Source organism: Aspergillus nidulans, chromosome VIII (genome assembly GCF_000011425.1).
Source record: "Aspergillus nidulans FGSC A4 chromosome VIII".
In the NCBI taxonomy this organism is placed as follows: Eukaryota; Fungi; Ascomycota; class Eurotiomycetes; order Eurotiales; family Aspergillaceae; genus Aspergillus; species Aspergillus nidulans.
Genome location: NC_066264.1, coordinates 712,617 through 739,198, shown reverse-complemented (window position 1 = coordinate 739,198; position 26,582 = coordinate 712,617). Strand labels below are relative to the sequence as shown.

The 26,582-nt window shown below is 49.9% G+C and overlaps 13 protein-coding genes across 13 annotated transcripts, besides 1 other annotated feature; 4 read left to right on the top strand and 9 right to left on the bottom strand.

The window, feature by feature from the left end:
• Nucleotides 1-26,582: part of a sequence feature (contig 1.18 602..175793(-1)) that runs on past both edges of the window.
• ANIA_01338 (GPI anchored serine-threonine rich protein) lies at nucleotides 355-1,014 on the bottom strand (the record flags this gene model as incomplete). The annotated part of the gene is made up of 3 exons (XM_653850.1): nucleotides 355-655; nucleotides 733-831; nucleotides 899-1,014. 3 exons carry the CDS (start codon nucleotides 1,012-1,014, stop codon nucleotides 355-357), a joined length of 516 nt encoding a protein of 171 aa, XP_658942.1.
• ANIA_01339 (NEDD4 family E3 ubiquitin-protein ligase) lies at nucleotides 1,876-5,377 on the bottom strand (the record flags this gene model as incomplete). The annotated part of the gene is made up of 10 exons (XM_653851.2): nucleotides 1,876-2,422; nucleotides 2,473-2,868; nucleotides 2,916-3,053; nucleotides 3,101-3,394; nucleotides 3,444-4,659; nucleotides 4,763-4,896; nucleotides 4,966-5,071; nucleotides 5,136-5,174; nucleotides 5,253-5,275; nucleotides 5,358-5,377. The coding sequence occupies 10 exons, from the start codon at nucleotides 5,375-5,377 to the stop codon at nucleotides 2,323-2,325; spliced, it is 2,466 nt and encodes an 821-aa protein (XP_658943.1). The 3' UTR covers nucleotides 1,876-2,322.
• On the bottom strand, nucleotides 6,866-7,888 carry ANIA_01340 (polyadenylate-binding protein; the record flags this gene model as incomplete). The annotated part of the gene is made up of 4 exons (XM_653852.2): nucleotides 7,615-7,888; nucleotides 7,245-7,501; nucleotides 7,071-7,158; nucleotides 6,866-7,012 (listed from the first exon to the last, which is right to left on the bottom strand). Exons 1-4 carry the CDS (start codon nucleotides 7,684-7,686, stop codon nucleotides 6,866-6,868), a joined length of 564 nt encoding a protein of 187 aa, XP_658944.1. The 5' UTR covers nucleotides 7,687-7,888.
• Nucleotides 8,177-9,303, bottom strand: ANIA_01341 (retromer subunit VPS29). Its single transcript, XM_653853.2, has 4 exons — nucleotides 9,113-9,303; nucleotides 9,035-9,049; nucleotides 8,547-8,960; nucleotides 8,177-8,482 (listed from the first exon to the last, which is right to left on the bottom strand). Exons 1-4 carry the CDS (start codon nucleotides 9,167-9,169, stop codon nucleotides 8,366-8,368), a joined length of 603 nt encoding a protein of 200 aa, XP_658945.1. The 5' UTR covers nucleotides 9,170-9,303; the 3' UTR covers nucleotides 8,177-8,365.
• ANIA_01342 (alanine--glyoxylate transaminase) lies at nucleotides 10,104-11,507 on the top strand (the record flags this gene model as incomplete). Its single annotated transcript, XM_050613160.1, has 2 exons — nucleotides 10,104-10,381; nucleotides 10,436-11,507. The coding sequence occupies exons 1-2, from the start codon at nucleotides 10,293-10,295 to the stop codon at nucleotides 11,505-11,507; spliced, it is 1,161 nt and encodes a 386-aa protein (XP_050468997.1). The 5' UTR covers nucleotides 10,104-10,292.
• nemA (Nem1-Spo7 phosphatase catalytic subunit NEM1) lies at nucleotides 12,339-13,943 on the bottom strand (the record flags this gene model as incomplete). Its single annotated transcript, XM_653855.1, has 2 exons — nucleotides 12,339-12,484; nucleotides 12,542-13,943. 2 exons carry the CDS (start codon nucleotides 13,941-13,943, stop codon nucleotides 12,339-12,341), a joined length of 1,548 nt encoding a protein of 515 aa, XP_658947.1.
• On the top strand, nucleotides 14,678-16,254 carry ANIA_01344 (translation initiation factor eIF2B subunit beta). Its single transcript, XM_050613159.1, has 4 exons — nucleotides 14,678-14,846; nucleotides 14,901-15,196; nucleotides 15,252-16,086; nucleotides 16,137-16,254. The coding sequence occupies exons 1-4, from the start codon at nucleotides 14,749-14,751 to the stop codon at nucleotides 16,207-16,209; spliced, it is 1,302 nt and encodes a 433-aa protein (XP_050468996.1). The 5' UTR covers nucleotides 14,678-14,748; the 3' UTR covers nucleotides 16,210-16,254.
• rps23 (ribosomal 40S subunit protein S23) lies at nucleotides 16,501-17,571 on the bottom strand. Its single transcript, XM_653857.2, has 3 exons — nucleotides 17,507-17,571; nucleotides 17,033-17,322; nucleotides 16,501-16,910 (listed from the first exon to the last, which is right to left on the bottom strand). The coding sequence occupies exons 2-3, from the start codon at nucleotides 17,289-17,291 to the stop codon at nucleotides 16,732-16,734; spliced, it is 438 nt and encodes a 145-aa protein (XP_658949.1). The 5' UTR covers nucleotides 17,292-17,322; nucleotides 17,507-17,571; the 3' UTR covers nucleotides 16,501-16,731.
• ANIA_01346 (DUF5315 domain-containing protein) lies at nucleotides 17,778-18,598 on the top strand (the record flags this gene model as incomplete). Its single annotated transcript, XM_653858.2, has 1 exon — nucleotides 17,778-18,598. The coding sequence occupies exon 1, from the start codon at nucleotides 17,840-17,842 to the stop codon at nucleotides 18,596-18,598; it is 759 nt and encodes a 252-aa protein (XP_658950.1). The 5' UTR covers nucleotides 17,778-17,839.
• ANIA_01347 (MICOS complex subunit Mic12 family protein) lies at nucleotides 19,016-19,442 on the bottom strand (the record flags this gene model as incomplete). Its single annotated transcript, XM_653859.1, has 2 exons — nucleotides 19,016-19,321; nucleotides 19,422-19,442. 2 exons carry the CDS (start codon nucleotides 19,440-19,442, stop codon nucleotides 19,016-19,018), a joined length of 327 nt encoding a protein of 108 aa, XP_658951.1.
• Nucleotides 19,803-20,651, top strand: ANIA_01348 (mitochondrial 54S ribosomal protein YmL8). The gene is made up of 2 exons (XM_653860.2): nucleotides 19,803-20,130; nucleotides 20,227-20,651. Exons 1-2 carry the CDS (start codon nucleotides 19,915-19,917, stop codon nucleotides 20,644-20,646), a joined length of 636 nt encoding a protein of 211 aa, XP_658952.1. The 5' UTR covers nucleotides 19,803-19,914; the 3' UTR covers nucleotides 20,647-20,651.
• On the bottom strand, nucleotides 20,866-24,345 carry ANIA_01349 (putative R3H domain protein). Its single transcript, XM_653861.2, has 6 exons — nucleotides 24,159-24,345; nucleotides 23,715-24,027; nucleotides 22,876-23,657; nucleotides 22,675-22,815; nucleotides 21,980-22,577; nucleotides 20,866-21,931 (listed from the first exon to the last, which is right to left on the bottom strand). Exons 2-6 carry the CDS (start codon nucleotides 23,769-23,771, stop codon nucleotides 21,164-21,166), a joined length of 2,346 nt encoding a protein of 781 aa, XP_658953.2. The 5' UTR covers nucleotides 23,772-24,027; nucleotides 24,159-24,345; the 3' UTR covers nucleotides 20,866-21,163.
• On the bottom strand, nucleotides 25,857-26,459 carry ANIA_01350 (CCDC12/cwf18 family protein; the record flags this gene model as incomplete). Its single annotated transcript, XM_653862.1, has 2 exons — nucleotides 25,857-26,012; nucleotides 26,052-26,459. The coding sequence occupies 2 exons, from the start codon at nucleotides 26,457-26,459 to the stop codon at nucleotides 25,857-25,859; spliced, it is 564 nt and encodes a 187-aa protein (XP_658954.1).

The following is a 26,582-nucleotide window of genomic DNA, read 5'->3' as shown; positions in this document are numbered from 1 at the left end:
TTCGGCTTTTCTCGCATGGGTCTGATGAACAATCTATTGTCAACCGTTCTTACATCATTGCACCTTCTTTCCGGCGTAGTCCCAGTCACAGCTTGGATAATATCTCCAGATTCTCTAAGTCAGGCTTCAGGCCTATCGGGCCATTCCATGAACCATCCGACAGGCTGCGCCTACTAGCGACTTGGCACGCAGATTAGCTCCTAGGGTCCAAGACCCCCATATTCAGTGGGCGATCTCGGCAGGACTAGCATATCATACACATTTCTCAGCCCTATTACTGAGGGGGCTCGTACCACGACGCATTCCAGTCACTTCATCTTGATCCTCCTCTTTGTCAGTACAGCGGTTCTGCCCCTACAGAGCTCCCAGCACGGCCAGCCCAACCCCAGCCCCAACACCGAATCCCAGCGCAAGCTGCACCCGCCCCGCCGCATCGTCTGCCGTCTCCGACGCCGCGGCCCCGTCGCTGGTACTCGTGCTCGTGGTCGCCGTCGCGTCGCCATCCGTCGCCGACGAAGTTCTAGTCGACGTCGTGGTGGCGGTAGTCATCGAGGTCGTGCTAGTGGGTTCGAGCTGATCTGCGGCGTTGCAGTATGAGGTTCGTTGCTGTGCGACGCCGTTACGGCCGCCATCGTCGGGACAATTGTCGTAGCATCTGTGTTTAGTCTTCTGTAAGTATCTTCGTAGATGTACTTGGCTTATGGATGAAGTTTGGAAAGGGGGCTTCCGTACGTTAGCAGACTGGTTGTCTCGTCGCAGAGACAGCGCCACTCATTCGCACCACACGCATCAACTCGGCCCTGGACGGATTCCAAGCAGGTATCGAGGATGCTGCAGAAGGTTCTTTAGTATGGTCTCTAGGAAACGGAGCCATGTGATTATGGCAATGAAGACGTACTTTTGAGCCAAGCAGGTGCTCGAAGGCTGAGTGGTGGTGGTAGTAGAGGTTGCATCCTGCGCAAGAACACAAACAGAAGCAGACGCGAGAACAGAGAGGAGAGAGAGGAGATGCATCTCGAGTTCTTGCTGGTGAGAGTTTATGGTGTTTTGAGCTGTAGGAGAGATGGGGTGTAAAGGGGGGAAAGAGGCTGCTGCAGGGCGACGGAGATTATAAGAGCACGGAGTTACACCAGATGGGCAAGGAAGTTAAGCCCGTTGAGGTCTTGTTTACTCCGTAGGTAGAGGGAAATGCTCAGGGCCCAGACGGAAAGATCCTAAAGCGGCTATTGGAAGCATGCAGAAGGCTGATGCGGTGCCTAGAGTACGTTCTGAGCAAGTTCTCTGCCACCAAGCCAAATTGTACATATGATGTTTACAGACTCGCTCGAACACTGGGCTACTACTCAAACCATAGGGACTTAATCGAGTCGTGTTGCACTGAACCTATGTTGGAGTTACACTGAATGGAGTCGAGAGCCATGTCACCAGGGCTTATGGAATCCTTGCAATGGCATATCCCAGGTTGTATCCTCTGGAAATAGCTTCATCCAACGCAAGAAAGCTGGAAAGATAGCACTCCGATTTGGGCAGACTCCAGGTTATTGATTGGATAAGTCACGGTGATCTGTCAGATACAAACGGACTATTGGTGGGAAACCTATAGTTCATGTCTGGGCAACGCCTATACAGTTGGGCGACAGATGGTTGCTATGGTTATGATAGACTCGCAGTGTCTGTTTTCTGTTGGCATTGAATCGTTTTGAGGAACTACCTTTCAAAAGTCTTGCTGATAATGTACGGCTGAACTTTGATATATAGTGGATAACCATGAGCAACCAACCCGATGAACTGCTAGGACTTTTTTTCATCTCCTTTTTCTTTATCTGCACACACTCAGATCACAAAAAAAGCAAAAATCAAAATGAGTAACAAATAGATAGATATTCTGCAAAACTGGGATTCGGCATCACTGCATGAACGCCGATGCAACTTAAGATGTGCAGCAAGTAGCAGTCCATGTTCTTAGAGATGATACATTATATACAAGTCAGTCCACCACATCCTGGTAAGAATAGAATAAATCAAGCTTAACAATGCCGTGTGCCTGTATGTATGGCCTCAACTGAGTCCTGCTCTTCTCAAAAGAATGACTGGGAATAACAGAATCACTGCCTGCACCGTGACAGGAGAAATGACAGATTAGAAATGGACTCGACGGGTATGGCGTGACCCTAGGCAGCGCTTCGCGGAGAAGATCAAACAAGAGGAGCAAAATACGCTCCGTATGAATAGCCCTTCCTCGTTGGGCTGATCTCTGAAGCTGTTTGGTGAATCGAATGGATAGTATAAATGCTGGCTTTCTAAATCCATTCAGATGTGTTACTACTCCTGCCCGAAACCTAATGTCTCTTCCACAGCGATCGACAGCTTGTGCTCTAGCACCTCATGTGACTTATACGGTGGAAGATCAAGACGGTTGAAACTGAAAAGAATTAGCAAAGAACGTAGAAGCGAACAGAAGTTGAGACTTACCATGTGTGAGACTTGGGCAAGGCGATTGGATCTCCAGACTTCTCAATGGTGAATCGTCTAGGTCCATCCGAGCCCTGAAGATCCTTGAACCCGTTGACTGGAATACGTGATGTACCTGTGGTGAACTGGAGCAGACGGGACTTCTGTTCCGCATCCCAAGTGCGAACAATTTTCCAGAAGTTCTGGATGACTTCATCCTGTTCCTGGTAGCCGCGATAATCGGTGTGCTTCTTCCAGTCATCGACATCAATATCGGCAATACCTCCAATCAGCAGCTCTAGCTCACGTTCATCAAACACATTGACTAGATCCGCCGGAATAAGCTCGTTGAAGCCAGACATGAAAGCGTTGAACTGCTCTTCTACTCGCTTCACAATCTTCCACTCCGTCACAAGCCTAGAAATGATTAGACTGGCTCATAGAAAGAGCTGTAAATAACTTACTCAACATATTCGTGCTTGTTCTCATTAGTCACGGGTATATCTTCCCCGCCAGGCTTCAACTCAATCGTACGGCGCTCTCCAAACTTTTCGTCGTCAACTGTGAAAGTCAAGTCGATGATGCCCTCAATATCGTTTTCCCTGCTGATGGTTAGAAGACATCTCCAGCAAATAATGATGAGACATACAGTGTCCATGTCAAATTGCGGTGCAGATCTTCGTCTACACCCTCCATGTCCTGCAAGGACACCTTCTTGCGTAGCATCATTTTGTAGAAGGCTCCAATAAAGAATGAGTCAAGGAACCGACGGTGGAAAATGGCCAATCCAACAACACGCCCAATAAACTTGAAGTAATTCAGGTGTTCTGGGTTGACCCCTGAATGAGGATTAATCTGTAGGGTATAATTATCATGCGCAGAGTACTCGAAAAGGCAGTAGAACGGATTAAACATTTCGTGAGAGAGAAGGAAGAAGAATTCGCTGGTGCACGTTAGCAGTAAGTAAGCTATACGTCAGAGTGAATGCTTACCGCGAAAGACCACCATAGTCCAGACCATCTTCACCGTCAAACTTGATCATCAGCCGCTTTTTCAAATCGGACGCGCTCTGGCGCATGATTTCGGCATATGAGTCCTCAAATATGTTATTTCGGCGAACCTTGACGTGGCATTGGCCAGACATGATGCGCAGCGCTGGCTGTGACCGGAAGTAGATGAGTTTCCGTCGGAAGTCACGCTTGTATTGAGGGACACCCTGATCCAGTGAGGATGGCAGACGGGGATCATCCCAGGTGGTTGTCTTGGTATTGTGGTCAACGAAATACACTCGAGCCGTGTTTGTCAGACGCATCTCCCAGCCGCTAGGTAGTGGACCGAGTTGAGAAACAGGCTGTTGCTGGATGGTGGTATTGCCACCACTGGCATTCTGGCCATACATCCGTATATACTGCTGCCGCCGGGGATCTACCCATGTTGTGGTACGGGTGTTGTGGTCCACGAAGTACGGTCTGCCCTCGGGAGTAGTCCGCTGTTCCCAACCAGGCGGAAGCTCACCAGTGCCTGCAGTGGTAGCTCCTGTCGCCATCATGGAAACCACGTTGCTATTACTGGCACCGCTGCCGCCAGCGGGCGGAGTCTGAGCTTGCGGCTGAGTTTCCGATAAATTGGGTGAGCTGGCTCCAGTCCGGTCCTCAGGGAGCATTCGATTCTGGTGCGCTCTCCGCTCTAACTGCATATTAGCCTCCCGCTGAGTGCGCTGCGTTTGCTCATTATAGTTGGCGGACGGCCTGTTCCAGGTCGTGGTTCGAGTGTTGTGGTCCACATAATAGGTCCTTCCCAGATTATCCTCGCGTCGCTCCCAGCCTGCTGGTAGTCGTCCTTGATTATCCTCAAATGAACTGAGATTAGGTCGTGGTACGCCCTGTCCGTTGGCGATCGGCGGCGCACCGTTGGGCGGGGCGATTTGACTGGTCGGGCGGGTAGCCGATGGGACACGCTGCGGGTTCAATGAGGCACTCGATGCAGCTGCTGATTGATCGACAGAGCTAGGTCCAGCTTGGGGTACTGACGGTGTCGGTGCAACCTGCGGAACAAGCCCGCTGGATGTTGAAGCTCCAAGTTGTGTCCGGTGCAAACCGTTCGCCTGGTTGGGGTTGGGTGTGCTGAGATTGGTCGAGAGGTTGATGATAAGCTTTCCATGTACGACGAGGTTGTCATTAGACTTCTTCAAATCTCGGGTAAGCATCTCTGTCAAGCGCCGCAAAATCGCGAGTTAGCTGGGATGTATCTAGAAGGAGCCGCGGACATGCAGCGCAAAACGCGGAAGTTGCTGGGAAGCAGCATGACTCACCATCACCACCCATTTGTAAATCAATAACATCTCCGATGCGCACGTTTATGACGCCAAGGAAGCCTTGATCCTTCTTCTTGAATTTCTTCTGATCGAAAATCTGAATTGCAAGGATACTGTCCTCATTGACCCGCCTGGAAGTTCACAACAGCATCAGTACCTGATGAGTAGTGATGAGTAGTGACAGCAGCGACAACACTTACAAATCAAACATTTCATTCCAGTACGGGTTCAGCGTCTTCTTGATCACTGATGTCGTGTGTGTCTGCTCACCTCCAACGGTGGCCACGGCGAAGGGATCGGGTAGTCCTAGAACACGAGGAGTTAGCTCTGTCACTGGTAGACAGCCAGCCTGAAATTATCCGGGACATACGGAAAACATCGCGCTTGTATAGGCCATCCGCAGCGATAACTATGTCATCCAGTCAGTTTCCATCAGCGATATGGACATTGCTCGGCCTGGTCCTTCATTGTAGATGTAAGATCTTACTTGTAACCCTAAGATTCGGCTGGCTGTATAATACCAATGTTAGCATATATCCAACGCAAGAATCATCCTAGTGACTGAAAAGCCAGCTAGTCCAAGGAAACTCACGCAGGCAGATTGGAACCCATCCTGCACAGGTTTTCCAGTCGGTTGTAGACGCCCCGGGTGTGCAAATAGCCAATCAAGGCAAGCTATTAACGGATTTGCTGCGTGCACATCCACCGCAGTTCACCAAATCAAAGGCCCGACGATAGCGTTGATTGTTCGAGGGGGAAGGGAGGGCCGGAGGTGGATCGGGGAGCGGAAGGACAGGGAGGGAAAAGGGCGGTGGGTGAGATTGATGGTCAGGGAGTTGAAGATGTCGAGAATAACCAACTCGGAGAGAGGAACGTGATGAGCTCAGAGTCGGCTGAAGCGCGGCGAGACTGGCGGTTGTACTTGCACAGTAGTGCTGTGTATTGGGGCTGAGCAGCACTGGGTGGCAGTCTGGCAGTGGCAGATGAATGGGTTTGCGATGCCGCGGCCAATCAGGAGCAGACGAGGGGCTCGCCCGGGAGGAGCAACTCGAGATGATGTGGTCAAGTCGCGCTGACTACTATGGCCGTGGCGAGAATGAAACAGTCTTATTAATGAATGTCAATACGAGCTAAATAACCGATAATATCAATACTCCACAGGGCGAAAGAACGAAACGTGCGAGCTGGGCTATAGTGTGGTTGTTGATTAACTGTAGCACGGCGGGGTGCACAAGAACGAAGTATTTAAACGTACGACAAACTCGTTCCATGTCCCAGTCCTCGCCACTGTAAGTTCAAGCACCAGAAGTTTCGCATAAGGTCCGGAATAACCATCACTCTTCTTTTATCTACTTTTATATCACCTTACTGTAGGTTCAAGCGGATCATAATCCGAGCCAAGCTGATTCTCCTATGACGATTACTGCAGTGCTCCTATTATAGATTCATGAGTTCCAGACCAGACAAGGCAGCAGAATTCCTAACCCACAAGTAGGATTAAGCCGGCTATAATGTCAGACACGTAGGACAATTCGAGCAAGCTACTTCCAATCATCCATAATCGGATGCTGAATAACATAATTGACCTGGATCAGCCTAGGTGCGGCTTGAACCATTGAGTATATATAGATGCTGCGGGTCCATTATATGGGGTAAACTATCCGGTCCTCTTTTGGGTATTGAACAGTTTCATGACCATCATAACGGGGCAGTTGTGCATTGTATACAATTCATGCCAAACGGTTCAATTTTTAAGAGTTTTGGTTTTATCGTTTCCCTCGCATAGAAGTGATTTCCCCTTTCCCTGACCATTATCTATCAATGTCATAAGATTCAGAATGGAAAAGATGTTGCTATCAAATAATCCATCCCACCACTCGTCCAAATTTCTGGGGACCGAATGGTTATCATACAGTAGTGCAGCCTAGCCTCAACTCCAAGGAAGTCTGTCCTGAAAAGTTCAATCAAGTGGTCCGTCTTCGACTTCATAAGCTTTCACGAAATGGGCGCTTCTCTCCAGGTTTCCCTTCTGATACGACGACTGCATCTGAAATCTTCGCATGCAACGATCAAATCTGGCATGTATGTGCATGAATATTATCAGTAGGGCGCATAGCCTCGTCCACGGCCGCGATAACCGCCTCGATATCCACCACGAGGGAACCCTCCACGGCCGTATCCGCGGCCGCGACCACGACCGCGTCCTCGACTGCTCATACCAGGGAGGTTGGTGCGTTTGGGAACGACCTGCGCCAAACTTGTCAGCGAACTGAATCAGAGGTTCTATATCTTAATGTCTTCTCACTTTCAAGTTTCGACCGCGGAAGACGCTCTCGTTCAGAACAAGGGCCTGCGCCACCAGACTGGGCTCGGCGAATTCTACGTAGGCATAGCTATATCACCAAGTCAGTAGGGCTAGATCTCTAGATGGCAAGAGACTCGTCTGGCAACCGCCTATGACTTTGAGGCTACCACGTACCCTTTGGGTTGGCCTGTGAATTTGTCTAGAAGAATGGTAACGCGATTTATGGAACCGCAGCTCTGGAAGTGCGCTTGAATTTCCTCTGGCGAGGCTCCATAATCCACATTACCGACAAAAATACTCCGGGCGTCGATGTCTTCCTTGTCTTCTTTCAGGCTCTCGGATTGCTGGTCGAGGGTAGCTTGCATTTCCCGTAACTTTGCCGCTTCAGATTCCATCTCAGCGACCCGTCGTTTCATGGCCTCGATTTCTTCCTAGTTTGCGCGAAAGAGTGTTAGCTTTTATTTCCAGAAAATCTTCCGAATACTGCTTAAAGGCGCGCATCAAACTCAAGCTGCTGCCTTTTGTCGGCGTTTCGCAATCATACCTCATCATCGCCTCCCTCTTCATGAGGCGTTTCCAAGCGCTCATCCTTTATCTCAGCCTCTTCTGTAGTCATTGTGCCTGTGCGTAAAGCTGACGATGCCCTGTTTTCCTCGAGTCACGGGTGTCTGAGATAAAGCGTGTGCAAAAGCGGAAGCTCTCCACCTGGTTTGAGTTGCGGATTGCGGCAGTAAAATGTCTTAGCAGAGGAACGTGGGCGCCGGCAGGACCCCGTGTCAAGCCCAACTCAATAAATGGTCTGTGTCAGTTATAAAAAGAAAGGATGATAATAGGAGATATTTTGTGAAATAATGAGATACTTGATTGAAGCTGAACACCTTGATTTCTACTTCAGTACTAGCGTCATTTTTGTCATCACAATTCCGGGGACCAACTACTATTGCATCACTGCAGTGGAAGGATAAATATGAATGCGAAAATGATCACTGCACATTTAAACACTTGTAATATGCTGATCACTACTCCGATACTTGTGTAAGGATCATGTAGAAAAAGATGTGTCGCTTACCAGGGGCTTGAGTTAATTATAGTCTAAGAAAGACATCCTGTTTCTTGGGTGCATTGATGCATTGCATAAGACAAGCACAACCATAAACTTATATACAGGGCTGCTATATTTGGACTGCTGGTGTGTACTAGGCTCTGATATTAGAGGTTTATTATTTCATGAGCATTGACGTCATAACACAGTCGGTATCTATATCATAAGCACAGGCAAGCAAGAAAGGATCAGTTCATGAGGAAAGGACGCTATTTTTTCGATAAGAGACTTTCTCGACAGCAACAGTCTCGACTCCGTTCGAGTCCGTCTTCAGCTGGTAGACATACAGCACTAGGACGTCACCCTGGATCTATCTGGGTGTCAGAGAGTGCCCAAAGTTTTGGCTTGCGCAGAGAAAACATCAGGTGACTTACATCCATTAGACAGAAGCTGGGTGTCGGTTCCTCTCCTTCTGGCCAGTATCCTGTGCTGAGAGCCCCAGTGGCACTGCCCGGATTCACGAAGAACCTCCCCTCCAATTCGAAAGCTTCGAATCGATGAGTACCACCCCATAGTAAAATGTCTACATCCATCTGGCGAGCCGCAATGAGGAGCGCATCTGCATCACCTTGGGGAATGATTGTGTGGCCATGGGTGAAACCGATACGAAGGCTTCCATGGGTCACAACTTTCGAGAGAGGCAGGTTGGGAGAATCGACATCGAAATCGCCTTTGACCAACTGTAGGTCCGGCGCAACCTGACGGAGAAACTCGAATGTGCTGCGATCGGTCAAATTACCCAGACACAGAATCTGGCCAATCTTGCCTGGCGTGAGGAGCTTCCGAAACTGCGATATTGTCAATAAGGGAGAGTACGAAGGATTAACCGGAGAAGATGCGACGCGGAGGGGTTTGTATGTACCTTTGCCGGGAGATCCTAATGGCGCAATGTTAGTACATTGTGGGTGATGTTCTGGGCAACTTGCGTCTGATCACATACGGGAGCTCTGTCAGGGATAAAGAGGTCACCGATGACCAGGACTAGACGCGAGGTCATCCTAGGGGAAGTGAATAGGTCAACGGCCCATTCCAAGGTCAAATAAATTGATGAGCCAAAGAAAAGCTCCCAGGAATTGTCGTAAGGGAGCAATCGGTAACTCTGAAGACGTTGATATGCAGCTGTCAGACGCGCTGGTACCTAGCGATAACGGTGAAGCTACCGCGGGGAAAACTGGGTCTGCCACGGGTTTGGCAAACCCTGAGCCCTATCCATGTGCTGAACTGGGCCTAGCGCCGGTCTGCAGGAGTATTCTCGAATTTCTGGATTCAAGTCTAGAACCTTTGCAGTAAGACTCTCTTGACATTTACCACGGGATAGTAGAGATTGGCAAGGAATATGACTCCCGTTGTACAGAATACTCCGTATACTTGAGCACTGCGTGGTAGTTGGAGCATGTGCTCCCAAGTACATAGTTAAGTATATAGTTAGGAAGCACTCATACTAATATACATTGATCAACGGCACTTATACAAAGCACAACCCTATCGAGATTGACTCCAGATCGATGATGAGAATCTGTTTGATCAGCGTTTACCCAAAAAGGTACATACTCTACATAGTAATATTCCATGTTATGCAGAAACTGTATGTTGAGCCTCTATGCAGAAGCCGGAATTACTGCGTTTGGGAAAATTCCGACGCCGGGGAGAAAAAATGAGAAAGAGTCAGTAGGAGTGGGGTCGCTTCCAGTCTGTTAAAGTCTGTTGAGATTTAAAAAAAGACCGTCTAAAACCTCAGTTAGCTCAGACTCTGCATCTCAACAGACCTTGACTTTGTATACAACTGCATACATCATCATTCATTGCTTGTGAAAGCCACCGGCCCGAACAGAGCTCCGGGGACCTCCGAGAGCACGCTCGTTGGTTCAATCCATCCCAATTCCACCCAAGACGAATTCCCCACGGGTCGAGAGCCGACCCCTCGGGAAACTCTGGCGGCCAAACGGACTTCGCAGCGCCTGAGCCTGATCTCAAGGCATTTGGATCAGAGACTCCCGCTGCCTGAGCTTAACACCCCCTTCTCGTCCGAGAGGATTGCCCAAGCCCCAGACGACGTTGAATATAAACCCCTCGTCCGCTCTACCCCTCCTAACATCTCTGATCCTCAACCTTCTGCCATAATGTCGACTCAACCCGCTCACCCCACCTTGCTCATTCCGGGCCCTATCGAATTCGATGATGCCGTTCTTCAGTCTATGTCCCATTATGCGTGAGTTTTTGTCATTCGCAGTCCATCGACCCCAACTAACCTGTCAATCACCAGCGAGAGCCATGTGGCCCCCGGTTTCGTAAAGGTCTTTGGAGAGACATTGTCCATGACCCGGAAGCTCTTCCAGTCTACAAACCCGGCAGCCCAGCCCTTTGTCATCTCCGGAAGTGGCACTCTAGGCTGGGATTTCGTTGCTTCCAACCTTGTCGAGAAGGGCGAGAATGCCCTCGTCCTGCACTCCGGCTACTTCGCGGACTCGTTCGCGTCCTGTCTAGAGACATACGGCGCCAATGCTACACAGCTCAAGGCACCCATTGGGGAGCGGCCATCCTTCGAGGCGATTGAGCAGGCATTGAAGGAGAAACCATACAAGATCATCACAATCACCCATGTTGATACCTCTACTGGTGTTCTAAGCGACATCAAGACGGTGGCAGAGATTGTTCGCCGAGTCAGCCCTCAGACTTTGGTTGTTGTGGATGGTGTATGCAGTGTCGGCTGCGAGGAGATTGCTTTTGACGAGTGGGATTTGGACGTCGTTCTCACCGCAAGCCAAAAGGCCATTGGCTGCCCTCCCGGTCTCAGCATCATCATGTTCTCCGGCCGCGCTATCGAGACCTTCAAGTCCCGCAAGACTCCTCCATCGTCATACTACTCCTCTATGGCCAACTGGCTTCCCATCATGCAGAACTACGAGAATTTCAAGCCGTCCTACTTCGCCACTCCCTCCACCCAACTCATTCACGCCCTGCACACAACCCTCTCCCAGATCACATCCCGGCCGATGGCAGAGCGCTTCGCCGCACACCGCCGGGCCTCCGACCGCGTCAAGGCCGCTGTCGCAGAACTCGGCTTGCAGCAGCTGGCCTCCAAGGTCGAGAACCAGGCTCATGCCATGACAGCCATCTGGCTGCCTGATGGACTGGCCCCGCCAGATGTCCTTCCTGGTCTGCTGAAGCGTGGAGTTATCTTTGCTGCAGGCCTGCACAAGGAGGTTGCAACAAAGTACATTCGCTTTGGGCACATGGGTGTTAGCATTATGGACCCCGCTCGGGATGACATTGAGAAGGCCATTGCAGCCCTCAAGGAGGCCATTGCCGATGCGAAACGTGCTAAGGGTCTGTGATTGCTATACCCTTAGATATATAACATAGTAAAATATAAACAAAATCACATTCATATTCAATACCTGACAAGGCGATAGCATGCCCATACCTTATTATCAAGGCGTATAGAACGGACTCTGTAGTCTTAGCCCCGCGGTCTCCAAGTTTAGAAGCCTCGGAACCCGAGATTAGCGTTAGCTTTCCCTATCAGGCAAACGTTTCCCGTCAGGTGCCCTTGTAGCCGAAATCGGAACTAGTATGTGTAGAAGCCCCTGGAAGCATACCGGGCCCTGTAGAACCCGCGAATACTAAATACTAGGATTTCTTATTTAGCCAGATCCTGGATAATGCAAACGATACTGGATTGGCCATACAATGGTGACCGGCAAGGCTTTCGATATGCCTTAAATTTTATTTCAATACTTATTTTTGTGTCGGGTTACGGACCGTGTGGTGGATATTAGTTAGTCATACATCAGTTAACCTGGTATGGAGTAAACAGGCATGCATATGCGGAGAGTAACAGTCGTTAGCTTTATGTTTCGTGCAAGTAACATCTACTCGGCGCAGTAATACACATCTGAGGAGACGAGGGGAGAGGTGCAGCGAAGATTCCAGGCGAGGCAAAGCAGATAAAATTAATGTAGTAAGCCAACAATAGACAAGGAAGGGGGTATGGGAGGATAATGATAATTGTAATGCTAAAAACTCGGCATGCTGCCAATTCAAGAAAGAAACCGGACTCTTTACAATGCATTAGGTAAGTTAGGTATAACAGTGCGGATATCAGAGCTGAGAAGGGTAACAAGTATAAGCTAGGCATGGCTTTGCGTCGAGGACAAGCTGCTTGATCATAGAGCGTCTGCTTCTCCTCTACGCAGTGCTAGAAAAGCCCGGACATCAGTGACGTATTGTAGGGCTTCTAGCATTGGGATGAGATGGAGGAGGCCGTTATCTGTAGGGTCATTGATCCAGCCCTCGATCGGAATGGCGTTATCTAAGGATTGGTGTTAGTATTCGCTCAAGATATTGGACCAAAATATAATCAGCCTACCTTCATGAAAGATGTAACTCATTGGACTGTTGTCCAAGATCATGACCCGGCTCAGATCCGGCTCAACCGAGCTGAGATCTTTAATATAGGCGCCGTTTCGGAAGGTACAATGTTGCCGGTAGTACCGGGCTTGGAAGTATTTCCGCTCCTGTTCCAGCCAGTCGATGACTGGATCGGCATATTCTTGCACACTTGCGGTAAAGACAACTAGCTTGTACCATTTGGAGATCTTGCGTAGGAATTCGTCACAATGAGGTCGTTTGTGTACATAATATAGGATGGGATGCTGAGGTCCGAGAGTAGTAGGAGGAGCGCCAGGTGAGAGTGCAGTCGTCATCGGTGTAGCTAGTTTGACCTCGACCATGTGGCCGCTGGACATGCGGCCACCTTTAGCGAGTGAGTGGATGAGGGTCTCATCCAAGTCAAGGACGAGCGTTTTCTGCGGAATCCTGGCGTTTCTGCCAGTGGCCGTGTATGACGGGAGGCGAGACGGGATGAGCGGTCGAGGAGGCACCGGAGAATGAGGGTATCGCGTGACTAGGTGCACAGAAGGTGAGGCTGGCGACTTCAAACTATCTGGGTCGACCGAGTCGTGACTACCATTCCGCGGCGACCGGTCGAGGTCAGCACTCCGCGCCCGGCGTTGCCTTTGTCGCTGAAGAGCTTCCTCATTATTGAGTTTGATTCGAATGGACCTTCGCGGGGCCGTCCCGTCTGATACCGAGTCTTCACTTGAGGTCTTCTTAGCGGCTCGAGGTCGACTATTTGTGAGACCTTTCATTACGCGGCGATCACCTTCCGACTCGGAAGTACTCGAAGCAACAGAATCTCGGGAGGAATGGGTTCTCAGTTTTTTAGCAGAGCCAGAGCGTCGCTTGCCTTCCATTCGAGTAGCAGACTTGTTAGGCGTGTTTGAACTACTTGAGGACGAAGGACCAGATATAGAGCGTCGAAGCTTTCTCACCGGCGCCAAAGGCGAGTAGCTCCCAGTCTCATCTCTGAAGCTCTGAGCTACATACACCCCAGGCGAAACCAATGTTTCCAGGATGAACTTGATTGTCTCGGTGACCGCTTCCAGGAGCCGCTGTGCGATTAGACCTAGGGAGCTTCTAGTAGCGAGTGAGGATGGGCTCTTTGGCAGTCCATGTAGTAATGGAGACTTCTCGTCCAGTGTATGCTCGTCAAAGTGAACATCCTCCGGTGGTTCGGGCGTGTCTTGGCGAGTCTTCTCATTCGTATCGTGTGCATGAAAGTTGCCTTCGCTATATGAACGGAGCTTGGCAAGGTCGTCCGGGGGGATTACAGGAGAAACATCCCCGTGAGAGTGAGATCGCTGTCGGCTACGCTTCGAATGCGAGGACTGGCCAATGACTCGAGCCGATAGGATATTCAGCGAGTTCATCTTCCAATGCCGCCCACGGGTGTCGGAGCTGGCGCAGGTGTCTGGGGCGCGAGTCGCGGCAAGTCAGCGATCACCGGAACATTCCGAGGGGCAGCGAAAAGTACAGCGAACAGGTCAAGGCAACCATGAGGGACAGGATCGATAGGGCAGGACGTGAGATGTCTTCAGTCTGTACCAACCTCAATGCGCCAGTTGACAGCCCGTGCTTCAGACCACAGCTCCTCCCAGCCCTGGATTTCTGGTGGGCGGAACGGAGAATAGTTAAGAGAGCAGAGATCAAAAGCTTATTTCAAGCTGAGACACGAAGACTGTTTAGGTCAAGTAGAGTGACCGGATGGAAGTGAATAAGTAGGGAGGCACGAATAAGCCTGAACCGAGGGGAGTAGTTGAAGAGGAGTAAGGATGAAGAGTCGGCAGTGGAAAACGGTACGATCGATTTGCTATGAGAATGACGGCGGCGGTTGGGCCAAGCAAAAGCCGCCGCGGGTGCAGCTCCCCATACAGTAGACTGTAACGTTATTGCCAAAGACTTAAAGGCGGGCACAAAATTCCCTCCCCATCATCCTCACCCGCTCTGCCAAATTTACCCCTCCGCACTAGATCGACTCTCACTTGGCTCCACGGAAGTCTTTCCTGCATCCAGAGTTTCCGAGTCACCCGCCTTAAGAAGGTTAGAATCCCTGGAGCCCGAGTTGTGTTGTGCAGGTAAAATTTCCCGCATGTCGCCCGCCCTGACTCAAGAGTCCCGCTGACTGATGTGCAAAAGGACCTTGTACACAATAGCACCGGTATCGCAAAAGACACTATGCCGGCCACTTCTGCTCCTTTGACGCCAGGGTTAGCGTCGTTTCTCAAGTCTCTGAAGACCAATCCCATCGATACTTCTATTGATAATCTGATCTCGTGCGTCCCGAATTGTCCCTAGCGTTCGATCAATCAAAACTGATGCAGCAAAAGACTTCTCAAACGAAGACAGATCCGACACTCTAGATCATGCGCAACTGCCACTGCTTACCTTTTGCGCAGCGTCATATCCGCGTGTAGGACGAGCGATGCCTCAAAACTCATCGAGCGCGTGCAGAGCGTGGGAAGACGGCTGATAGCCGCACAGCCCAGGGAGATGGTAGTCGGGAACATTGTTCGGCGTGTGCTAGGGTTGATCCGTGACGAGGCAGAGGATGACAGAGACGGGGATTTTACCTTGAGCGATGCGGGTTCCGAAAGCCAACCGCAGACACCTCGTGCTGGAGATGGTAAGCCCTCTCTTCAGGCCTTGCTGATAAAGTGAGGTTAATGTGAATGTCGCAGAACCGTCCGAGTTCCATGGCTCCGACAGAGGTGCCTCAAAACCTATATCTTCGCTAGCCACCCATCCCGTTTCTATGTTCAGTCTGCTCTCTCATCCAGAACCCGAAACGTCACTACCGGGTACGCCAGCAACCGGCTCACCATCCGGACGCCTGCCCGGGCACACCCAGAATAAGGATATCCGCGCCGAAGTCCTGGATGGTATCAACGAGATCATTGATGAATTGGGACAGGTGGATGATCAGATTGCTGCCTATGCGCTCGACCACATTCACTCTAACGAAATCATCCTCACACATACTTCGTCGACGACTGTACAGAAATTCCTCCTCAAGGCCGCCGCGAAGCGGAAGTTCACCGTCATCCATGCTGAATCATACCCTAATAACCATGAAGCAACCCATGCCACTGTCAGTGGTGCTGCCTCCAACGACGATGAGATCCTCAGCACCGAATCGTTCCAAAAGCCCTTGATCGCTCACGGCATCACGGTGATTCTCATACCTGACTCCGCTGTTTTCGCCCTTATGTCTCGTGTGAACAAGGTCATCCTCGGTACACATTCCGTCCTCGCCAACGGCGGTCTCGTTGCTGCAGCAGGCACCCGTGTCATTGCCCGAGCAGCCAAGGTGCACCAAACGCCATGTGTGGTTGTTAGCGGTGTATACAAGCTCAGCCCGGTGTACCCTTTCGATTTCGAATCTTTAATCGAGTACGGCGACTCAAGCAAAGTCATTGACTACGAAGATGGCGACCTGGTAGACCAGATTGACGTGCAAAATCCGTTATATGATTATGTTCCCGCGGAATTAGTTGACCTTTATATCACGAACTTGTGAGTCTCTCATCACCTTTTTCACATGGAAGTAACTAATTCTTGTCAAGGGGCGGACACGCGCCGTCATACTTATACCGTATCGTGTCTGACCACTACCGGAAGGAGGATATCAGCTTTTAGTAAAATCACTATAGGCTACGCTGAAAATAAGGATTAAAAGCGTTTCATGATCGCCGTTTTTAAAGTAGGATTATGCACGCCAGCGTGGTAATAAAGGCGCCTAATGAGCGTAGATGCCGCATGCATACCTCGTAGTACATGAAGGGACACTCAGGAATTGGTTCGAGTTGTGCAGCCTTCAGCTTATACTGCTTAAAGTCAACAGCCAAGCACTAGGGTACAGGTTACAAAGAAGCGGGAAGTAGCATTGATAATGCGCCGCGACCGCCTACGTCTGGAAGCCAAGGTTTTGAGAAATTTCTTGATTTTAGGGCCCTTCCCAGAGAGAAATAAAAAATCATGGCGCCGTCTTTTGAGTATATCAATCGTAGTATCTGCTACGGTTTTTGCAGGTCATCCATCCTGAACCATAAATTCCAGATCCATAGACCATACCGCCCGATGTTCAATGGAAACGGGCCCCGTCGACTTCTCGGATATCAATCTTGAACCAACGTTCGTCGCCTCTCGCCACGGTGTCGTTTACGAACGGGGCTTCTCCTTCTTCTCCTTCCACAGAGCCATCAGACCGACACCAGAGACCTTGACGACCTTGAAACGAACACCGGGAATATCACCCTTGGCCTTGCCCTTACGACCGAAACCGGCGAGGAGGACTTCGTCGTTCTCATCGATGAAGTTCAAGCAACCGTCATTGGGGACTGAGAAGTGTTGTTAGTTGTGTTTCTTCAGGGTTCTGATATTTTCCATAATCCCATGCGCTCCATCTCTCGACTCATCGCAAATATGCCGAAACACGAAATAGGAAACATAGGGCACCCACCGAAAGCAGTGACCTTCTTGCCGTTCTTGATGAGTTGGACCTTGACACACTTTCGGATAGCGGAGTTGGGCTGCTTGGCCTCAACACCGACCTTCTCAAGGACGATACCCTTGGCATGAGAAGCACCACCGAAAGGAGAAGACTTGTAAGCGGTACCGAGGAGACGCTTCTTGTAGTGCAGATCGGCCCAGCGGTTCTCACGACGAGTGGTCGCGAGCTTGCGGGCGGCGTTTAATCCCCTAGGCTTTCCCTTACCCATCTTGTCGGATTATGATCGAGTGGACGGCGTACTGTGCGGAACCAAAACGTTAGAACTTTGTCGTTTGCAGAACTTGCTAATGGTGTGATGTCGATGGCAAAGTAGATTGGGTATTGGTAGAAACGGGGCTGTAGATTCCGCGGAAAGGAAAGCAGAATAATTTCCCTGTGTTGAATCTCGACGATAACAGACAAAAGGTACCAATGCGCACTTACCGACTGATGGATATGTGCCGGACGGCTGGTGGTGGTTGTCGAGAGTCGAAGGGTCGAAGGTTCCCTTTCACGGCCGGCGTCTCGCTAAAGTCGGGGAGGGCGAAAATGTTCTCCTGTGCGCCTCCGCCCTAAACGGCAGCTAAGCGAGTCTGAGGTCCGGATCGGATAAACGTGCCCCGCTTGTCCGATAACGATAACGATAAGGAGCCATAGCATCGAGTTACTGCATTTGGAGTGTTCCATCTCGTTTTACTTTGAGTAATATAAGAGAGAATTTGTTATTGGGAGAATGTGAGAAGCTTGCTGCAAATTGTCCAGCTGCCTTCCGTATTCATGGACACCCATCCTCCCCCTGACTCTTTGAGAAAAGTGAGCTCCCAGCGTCTGCCTCCTCCGGCCCTTTTTCAGGGTCCGCCGTCCCACAATGCATCGAATCTATCGCTTCAACCGCCCGTACCTTCGGTAGTTACTACTGGAGGTGATCAAAATGGGTCGCAAATCCCTCTGTTGCATCGCAGGCGCTCTTCACCAAAGCCTCTCGACGCACCTGGTCTCTCTCCGTTTTTGTCCCGCACTCAGTCTAGGGGTGAGGTAGATGGCTCCGATGCGCTCTGGGAGGAAATGCAGAGCGCCCTTTCTGACGTGGAAGTCAGCGCGGCTGTCCGGGGACATGTATTTGGGGAGAAGCATTCCGAAGCACTCGAGAATCTGCGAATGAAACATATACGGCTTGCGCAGGCATGGGGGCGGGATGAAACCGAGGATGACGGCGTCAGTCGCAATGCTGCTATGGCAGAGCCACCATCTTTGAGGCGAGACTCGCGGGCTGCTGCCGATATGCCCGTTGAGGTGGATGAATCACCTAAGAATCTGGACGAAGAAACGGAGAAAGACATCCAGCTTGCGCGGGAAAGGCGAGAAGCAAACGATCGGTATTTTGAGCGAGTCAATCATAGCGTGTTGGACGTTGTAGCAAAGCTGGAGGACATAGCTCAAGCTATGCGTGCAATGGAAGCCGAAAGCAAGGACATTTGGAATGAAGATGACAGTTTAAGCACGTCTACACAGGCCACTGTCAATACAGCTGGTTGAATTGAGAGCTGGTTGGGACAGCTTACGGGGGACTCCAGCAAACTTTGTATTGCAAGGCGAGGATCTGTATAAGCATGCATTCAACCCGGCCTACAAGCGCTCTTTTATGACACCTTATCATCGGGTTGAGTTACCGTGCTTGGTATATCCCGAGCCAAGGAAGACGTCCTCAAGCCATTATTAGAGGAATATGAAGCAAACAGGCTTGCTTCGCATTTAAAGCACTCATTGCGGGACCACGCGTCTATACCCGTATCCTTTGTACAGAAAGTATAAATCATATAAAACCTTCGTCAAATTCTATTCATACAAACTATCATGGGTATCAAGAACAAAATGCATGCTGCTGCAAGATTCATCACCGAAATTTAAATGTTCAAAGCACATGGAAAGAAGATGTGCATCAAAACAATCAAATCACTGTCCCTTAACATATCTTTTCATACCCATCCAAGCATCCGCAGCTGTATCCCGTACATCCTCCCATTGAACATTGTATGCCTTTCTCGCCAACACCCGCACCTCCTCATTCCACCGGTGCTTGAGCTGGTCTCTCATTCCAGATCTGGCTGGAGCTAATGTCCCTCCAAGGGGCATACTAGACTCATCATCTTTTGGGAGTAATCGCCGGTCATACGCGCCTCTAGATGAAGCGAGCCATTCAATCATCCTCGTTTGATCGCGAATAACGGCTTTCTGATCTAGGCGTGTGGAATGGTGAACCTGGAGGGTGATGTACAGGACTGAGGTTGTTAGAGCGAAGCCGCTGAACTTCAGGGTAACTCTTGTTAGCCGGCTCAGTCTAATTGGCAGATTGACATACAAAACCGGTAAGAAAGCCCATGTTTTATGTCTATGAGGTTGCTACCTACGTATAGGTATGCAGTGGCGTGTGTATATCTGGCTGAGAGTCGAAAGGATTAAGCAGCCGGAGAGCAAGGAGTAAGCCGATGGCGCTCTAATGTAATTTTGGAGGAGCACAGAGCCAGGGCGGCATTAAAAAGAATCAGTAGGTTTGTTAAGTGAGATAGGTTGACAGTAGAAGCTCCAGTTTGGAAATTCTGCCTATTGACAAGTGAAGCTCGCCGCATTCCGATTGGCTCGGAGCAGAAATTGAAATCCTCCAAGAATCGACTACCACGGTCATTTCAAGCACCACGACCACAGCACCCTCGAACTATTCTGCTAACCACCTTACCGCACTTCTCTACCTCAATTTCTCCTCTACCTATATTGACCGCATTATCGTACTTTAATTACACCTTTGATTACACCCGCTCAGCTCCAGCCCAAAACGAAAGTTTTGAACTTCCATCATGGCCGGAGGCGCAGCTAAATACCGACACCTGAGCCGAAAGTCCTCGCACAGACAAGCCCTTCTCCGAAACTTAGTTACATCTCTTTTCAAACATGAATCGATTACGACGACATGGGCCAAGGCAAAGGAGGCTCAGCGACTAGCTGAAAAGCTCATTACCTTGGGCAAGAAGAACACTGAGACCAGTCGGAGGACGGCCTTGTCGACATTCTATGTATGTTTTCCTGTTCGTGAAGCAATGTTCCGGAGGCGAATGCAGTCATCCGGCTTACCATGAAAGTGATTATTGTATTAACTGGATGACCGGTAGACCCCTCACGAAATCCTCCCTAAACTATTCGGTCCCCTCCGTGAGCGCTACGCCGACCGACCCGGTGGATACACAAGAGTGCTACGAGTTGAGCCGAAGAAGGATGATCAAGCCCCAAGTGCGATTCTGGAACTCGTTGATGGGCCGAAAGATATGCGATTTGCGCTAACAGCAAAGGCGGTTGCGAGGCGACGCAGCCAGGGACTCCAGACGCTGAATGAACTTACGCTCCTGAATGTGCGCAAGGTTACGCAATTTCGAAAGAATGGTGTTGAGGAGTTGGAGAAAGCAATCTCGAAAATAAAGCTTGATGAAGTGAATTCGCCCGTAAAATCAAAGGCGACAATGAAGAATGAGAAAACTGCGGAGCATGCGCGGGTGGTCAAGGAAGCTGAGCGACAATCAGAGGAAAGTTTGTAGGGTAGACCGGCATCAAGTGGTAGATGGCGGTGAAATCAGATATCCTGTATCGTCTGTTAACATCTCATGTATTCTATATTGTTCAAATGTATTTCTTGTATAAATAGTACTCGAACTTTTTTAACTGCCTACAGCACGTGTTTTCGTAAACGTTTTCCCTTCTACATAGCGGTTAGCCTTGTATTGCAAGTGTATTTTATATATTTGCTATTGGAGGAAGAGACTTTGATATTATGTGAAGAATTGTCAATCCCCTAACCTCCCTAATTTGTTCATCGATCGATGCCCAGAGTGTGCCTAGTTTCCCAGCAAAGAACTTTGTCTGTCTTCACTTGAAGTCATCTCCATGTTTGTGTATTCTTGTCGTCTGGCATCTTCCGAACCGTTCGCCAACGCTTGGCGACCTTGGGCAGATTTGATTTAACAAACATCCATAACAAACATCCAATCATCGCCAACTGCCATAATAACCATGTAGTTTGATCCACACAACAGTATTATGCCATCGAGCCCGTCATTATTGACTCGGACGTGGCACGCCGGTGCCTCCTGAAACAACTAACGGGCCGTTCTGGGACGCCGGTACTGCGTTGCTGGAATAAGAGTGACTAGCAGAGTTTACATTGCGGTGCTTCATTTCAAAGTCCGACGGTACTTCGGATGGAGGTGGTTTCGGGGGTAGATGAGAGGGTGTCCCCCATTTAGCAATAGAGTCTTTGCCTCCCAACAACTCTCCCCGAGCCATGCTGGCGGGGATTTGTCCCTGGTTCTTGCTGTTGACATCTTGAAAGCTAGCCCATTGAGATTGGGCGTTTGGCTGCATGCTCGAATAAGAGCCAATATTCGACGAGTGGTTTTTGTTTGGCTGTCGCACCGGACCAGTAGCACCACCAGGCACAAAAGAGCGAGTTTGGGGATTGAAGTGGGATCTGCTGAAACTACCCGGGAGAGGATGCGAGCCCGAGTGATTCGCTAGGCCGGTATTCAGTGACTGGCCAGGATATTGTGCGTATGGGTACGTGGCCGTACTCAACGGCTGAGTTTGATAGCTTGACCAGGGAAGTGGGGCTTGATTCCGCTGAGAAGGTTGTGAATACGCCCCTTGGTAAGGAGATGACCAGGCCCCAGGAGTAGTCTGAAATTGCACATTATTGGAAACAGGGTAGCTGCTCATGGGTGCAGCAGGCTTCGCTGAGGCCATCGCGGGTGATTGATTGACCGGATACGGGCCATAGGGCAATTGCTGGGAAGCTGGTCCATTCTGCCACGTGCTGCTTGTACCCATCTGGGGAGATACAGGCATGGTATAATGCGGAGCAGTGTTCAGACTTACCTGTCCGGGATACATGACACCATTCTGACTGGGCATGTAGCCCCCCATGCTGGTTGGTACAACGCCTGGCCCTACCATATAAGGCTGGCTAGAAAATGAAGGATCCTGCATGCCCATATTGTAGGGCAGGGACCCACTGGTATAGTGCATTCCCGGGTAGTACGCATTGAACTGAGACCGCGCCTCAAAGCTGTCATCGTGAGGCGTTTTCTGCCTATGCGTCTTTTTCCGTCCACTTGTAGAGCTTGACCTGGACATGTTTGTATTGGGTTCGCCGTTCATTTCTGGAGTCTTAGACTCTGAAAAGTCCCGAAAAATCCGCTCTCTGGCTTCCTGGTATTTGGCTTCACGTTCTTCTCTTGAAAGAGACATTCTGTCCTTAGCAGGAGTTGCTCCAGAAGATGAGCCCCCGCGTTCTGCATCGTTACCACTATCGCCAGCCTCCGACGTAGCTTTCGAGGGGGCAGAGGAGCTCGCAGCTATACTCCCCTCCGTTGAAGGCCTCTCCCCGTCTGTGCGGCGCATAATTTTCATGGCGGGCGCCGTAGGTGGCGGGGTGCTGTTACTGGCAGCATGTATCACAGATAAGGGCGTGGGTCTAGGTCCATCAGAACGGCATTCAGATCATCCTCGGATAAATAAGAGTCAAGGGAAGAAGAGAAAGGATCAAGCAGGACAGATGTATGTGAACTCACAGTCGACAAAACGGAGTTCGATGGAGTCGAACTGATGTGACATTATTGTCCACAAAATGGGTAAGATGATAGTAGTCACCCAACTTATGGGCAAGAAGTCGACCGAACGCGTTCGAAGGTGGCAGTTCCAAAGATTGTTCCCTTGGAAAAGATGTTAGACGGAGTAACAATCACCTCCTGAGAGAATAGCTAATAACCTACTTGGAGTTTTGAATGAAGCTTCTAACTTTTTCTTCTAGCTGAAGGATTAGAAGCCGGTCTTTTGGAGACTTCATAGCTTCAAGGAGCTTCTCATCCGGTTCTGATGGAAACCCATGTATGGGTCGACCTGGGTAAGCTTCAGAGTCGGAAACAACAAAGCTGTTGCCGACAGAATCAGTAGCGATACCACCGTTCGCTCGCTGCGGACCATCACTGAAAACAGAATGAGGGTTGTGAAGAGGTATTCGGTGTCTTTGACCATCTCGGAACCGAGCCCCAGATTCCGACCCAGTCAGTGAGTTTGGTGCACCAGATGCATGACCGGACAGCGACTCTTCTTCATCTATGGCTTGTACGCTAGCACTGTCATCGGGACGTAAGGAATCCTTTTCGTCCATTGCAAACGTAGTAACCGATGCCATACTTTTCGAATCAAAACTGGTTGGTTTTGTTGAGGAGTTTGAGAGGTGAGTGCGGTCGTCTTCAAACGAATCCTCGCGCCTTAGAGACCCGTTTCCGTGGCTCTCTTCGGAGAACCCGGCAGCTTCCTGGTTCTTCTTCCCCAATATGTTGGTTGCTTCAACAGCCTTGGACAAATCATCCATATCTCGATCAACGGCATCAGGCCGAGCAGAGATGGATTCCGGGCTTTCATGGCTGGATAGAGCTCTGATTGAATTCTGTGGTACTGAGAATTCCGGCTCCTCAGGGGGCTGAGAATCGTCCTTCCTATCAGATGCAAATGGCGTCTCCGATTTCAGCGGTGGGGGCAAAGCAGCGATCTGATACTGAGGTTAGAGAAATTGCCAATTTGCTTCCAATTGATACAAGGATCATACCTTTGCAAATGACAGACGGTGACCGTCTCCTGGAGACGTTGCAGACGTCATAATCATGAAAGCACACCTGTTAACAGTTTTGAAGGGCCCTTTTCAATTGTTCTCGGGCTAGATTGTCGAATAGGTGCGGATGGATCGTATGGGGAGAAATCCGACGGTGTAAAATAGTGCGAACGAGTCAACGCTTTGCAGGATTTCAAGACGACGAAACCGAAATTCGAATGGAGAAAAGGCCACTAAGAAATCCCACTTCACACAAGCCAAAAAGGAAAGACGACATATCTTGAGACAACGTAATTCGCCATAAGGAAAGCTGTGACAGGGTTAGACCACAATAATTTGTGCTTGCTGGAGGGCAAACGGAAGGCAAAAAAAATATTCAGGCAATGAATGTTGGGGCAAAGGAACGAAAGCTGTGTATCGAGAATGAAAAATAAAACATACACTGTTGTCAAAGAGATTTGATCATGACTTTTGTCGCTATTCCCAGTTCAGGAGGGGAACTAGAGGGTTCCCGATTCAGGCAGAAAAAGCTCTAGAAGGGGAGAGCCGCGGAGAAACGACGACTCTTCTTCTACTTAAGCAAAGCAACAGCTCGGTGATTCAGAGACAAGGTGAGGGGCAGACTTGCTTTCAAGTCTTAAAGGCTGGCAAGGAGAACGAACCTGATGAACAGACAGAGGGAAGCCAGATGAAGATCGGTCGCGGTCCTTCGCTTGTCAGACTTTCGTGGGCCGCTTGATCGAGTTAGCCGCGCGCTTATTACTGATACACCACAGCATCTACTACCTAGACAGCCGCGCTAGAAGCAAGGCTGCTAAACTATTACGCTATCCTGACATGACGTTGGTCATTATTCGGTTCTACAGCTTTAAACTATCTGTGCGTACTTATTGATTTGCCTGGATGAATCGCTATCGCAATGCGCCCGGCCTAAGAGGCCCTACCAAGGCGACTGCCTCTACGCTCTGCCAGAAATGCTTGAAAAGAGATATGTATCTAGCTCCAAATGTCTCTTGATGCTTACTGACTTTACTGTTCACGCCACTACAGTTATGAGTGCAAAGTTACCGCTCAAGAACGGCCGTATCTGGCTCGTCCTTCTCGCACCCAGCAACTACTGAATCCGAAACTTCGTCCGCAGCTGACGACGGATGTCCCAGATGACAGTGTCCGCACGTAAGTTGGACCTTATTTCTTAGAGGAGACGACAATCAGGAAATGTGCACTATTTCTCATGATAAGAACTAGGAAGGGGACCGCAAATGCTCTACTAGCACAACGTGAGGCAGAGCGCGGCCGCAAACGCGATCTTGATGAATCAGATTCTCTCGACAATCGAGATCAGGCCGCGAAGCGAACTCGGTCGCTGTCGTCGGCTTCTGCCAGCTCTGTCTCTACTATCTCCACAGATCGGCATCGCTCAATATCACCTCAACAGGAAAGATTTGGAAAGAGACGAGAAGAGTCGAAAACAAGGTCACAGATTTCCCATCATTCATCCTCAAGGAAGAGACGGTATAGCGACTCATCCTGTAACTATTCAGTGTCGTCATATTCATCTAGAGAGGTATCACGGACCCGGTCCCAAGAAAGGAACACTAGGCGACGGCGTCGGGAGTCCAGTCCGAAGGAACGTGGTCGGCCGCGCGATGTCTCACACGATGGAAGCCGCAGGGGTAGAAGCCGTAGTTACAGTGTGGATAGGGGGCGAGTCGTGAAGGGGAGGAGATCTTTGACACACGAGGAGACGGACGCTGACCGAAATCATGCAAAGCCATACACTTCGAGAAGCCAACCTAAAGCATCCTACCACGAATGGGGAGGCGTTGAAAAAGACCACGCTCAACCGCCTCCTCGCCAGCGGAGCCTCAGTCCATATAGCAAGCGCATTGCTCTCACTCAAGCCATGAATATGGGCCATTGATGTCGGAAAAGTGTTCAGCGCAAGTCATACGGGGTTCAGGAGTAAAATATGGGATTAAAGCGCATAGATGGTACTTCTCGCTATTATTATGTATTTTATATCAAACTTTATTTCATCGCAACGCGAGCCCTCAACGCCGTTCCATGCTTAAGTTCCCAAAGAGAGCGCCTATAAACAATATGCAACAAGCGTGACCGATCCCCTGGGTATCATAATCATGCCAAGTCATCATCCTCATCTGCCTCCTGACGTTCACGAACATGGATGCCTTCGACAAGCATCTCACCCTCGATACCAACTTCTTCTCCCTGTTTGTCTTCGTTGGCACCGGCACCTTTCGCCTTGGCGGTGCGTTGCGCTTCCTCTATGCGCTGCCTGACCAGCTTTGCAATTGCATTCTGTGTTCTCACATTCAAGATTTTCATCTTTTCGTCCAGGTCCCGCTTCAAATCCCAGTTAGGTTTTTTAGGCTGCAATTTGAAAAGGTCGATAGGCTGGTCTGCGTCTTCGTCCTTTTTGGCTTGCTCAGCAACCTCCCTGGCAATCTCCTTCGCCTGCAACTCTAGTGTGATTTGTCCTTCCGTCGGAGTCTGGTCAAACCCCAATTTCGCTCCACGCGTTTCTGCGTCATAATTCCGCCCGGAAAGGTACTTCTTCGTAACATCATTCAAATTGTTATTCTGGGGTTCCTTAACCTGCTCAGCGGCTTCTCCAGATGTCTCGGGTTCCGGCTGCTTCCGTTTCAGCGCTGCTAATTTCGCGAGACGTGCTTTTCGATCTGTTGCGGCAGCATCGAGAGATGCATGATTAGAGGACATATTGGTGGGACGTAGAGCGGGAACGACAAGGTGAGCAGTTTGGTGATATAATCTTTTATTTCGAAGCGGCTGCAGATTGGTGCAATTGTTGATGGGCTCGAGAATGGCCGATTTTGAGAAAAG

Bases quoted from the DNA above. Each gene is read 5' to 3' on its own strand.
- ANIA_01344 (XM_050613159.1), top strand. From the start codon at position 14,749: ATGCCGGCCACTTCTGCTCCTTTGACGCCAGGGTTAGCGTCGTTTCTC. The intron at 15,197-15,251 runs GTAAGCCCTCTC...TGAATGTCGCAG, and splicing joins GACACCTCGTGCTGGAGATG to AACCGTCCGAGTTCCATGGC. The intron at 16,087-16,136 runs GTGAGTCTCTCA...ATTCTTGTCAAG, and splicing joins GACCTTTATATCACGAACTT to GGGCGGACACGCGCCGTCAT.
- ANIA_01348 (XM_653860.2), top strand. From the start codon at position 19,915: ATGGCCGGAGGCGCAGCTAAATACCGACACCTGAGCCGAAAGTCCTCG. The intron at 20,131-20,226 runs GTATGTTTTCCT...GATGACCGGTAG, and splicing joins CGGCCTTGTCGACATTCTAT to ACCCCTCACGAAATCCTCCC.
- ANIA_01341 (XM_653853.2), bottom strand. From the start codon at position 9,169: ATGACCTCGCGTCTAGTCCTGGTCATCGGTGACCTCTTTATCCCTGAC. The intron at 8,483-8,546 runs GTAAGTCACCTG...ACACCCAGATAG, and splicing joins CCAGCTTCTGTCTAATGGAT to ATCCAGGGTGACGTCCTAGT.
- ANIA_01349 (XM_653861.2), bottom strand. From the start codon at position 23,771: ATGATTATGACGTCTGCAACGTCTCCAGGAGACGGTCACCGTCTGTCA. The intron at 22,816-22,875 runs GTAGGTTATTAG...ATCTTTTCCAAG, and splicing joins AGCTTCATTCAAAACTCCAA to GGAACAATCTTTGGAACTGC. The intron at 22,578-22,674 runs GTGAGTTCACAT...TGATGGACCTAG, and splicing joins CGAACTCCGTTTTGTCGACT to ACCCACGCCCTTATCTGTGA.
- rps23 (XM_653857.2), bottom strand. From the start codon at position 17,291: ATGGGTAAGGGAAAGCCTAGGGGATTAAACGCCGCCCGCAAGCTCGCG. The intron at 16,911-17,032 runs GTGGGTGCCCTA...AACACTTCTCAG, and splicing joins CAAGAAGGTCACTGCTTTCG to TCCCCAATGACGGTTGCTTG.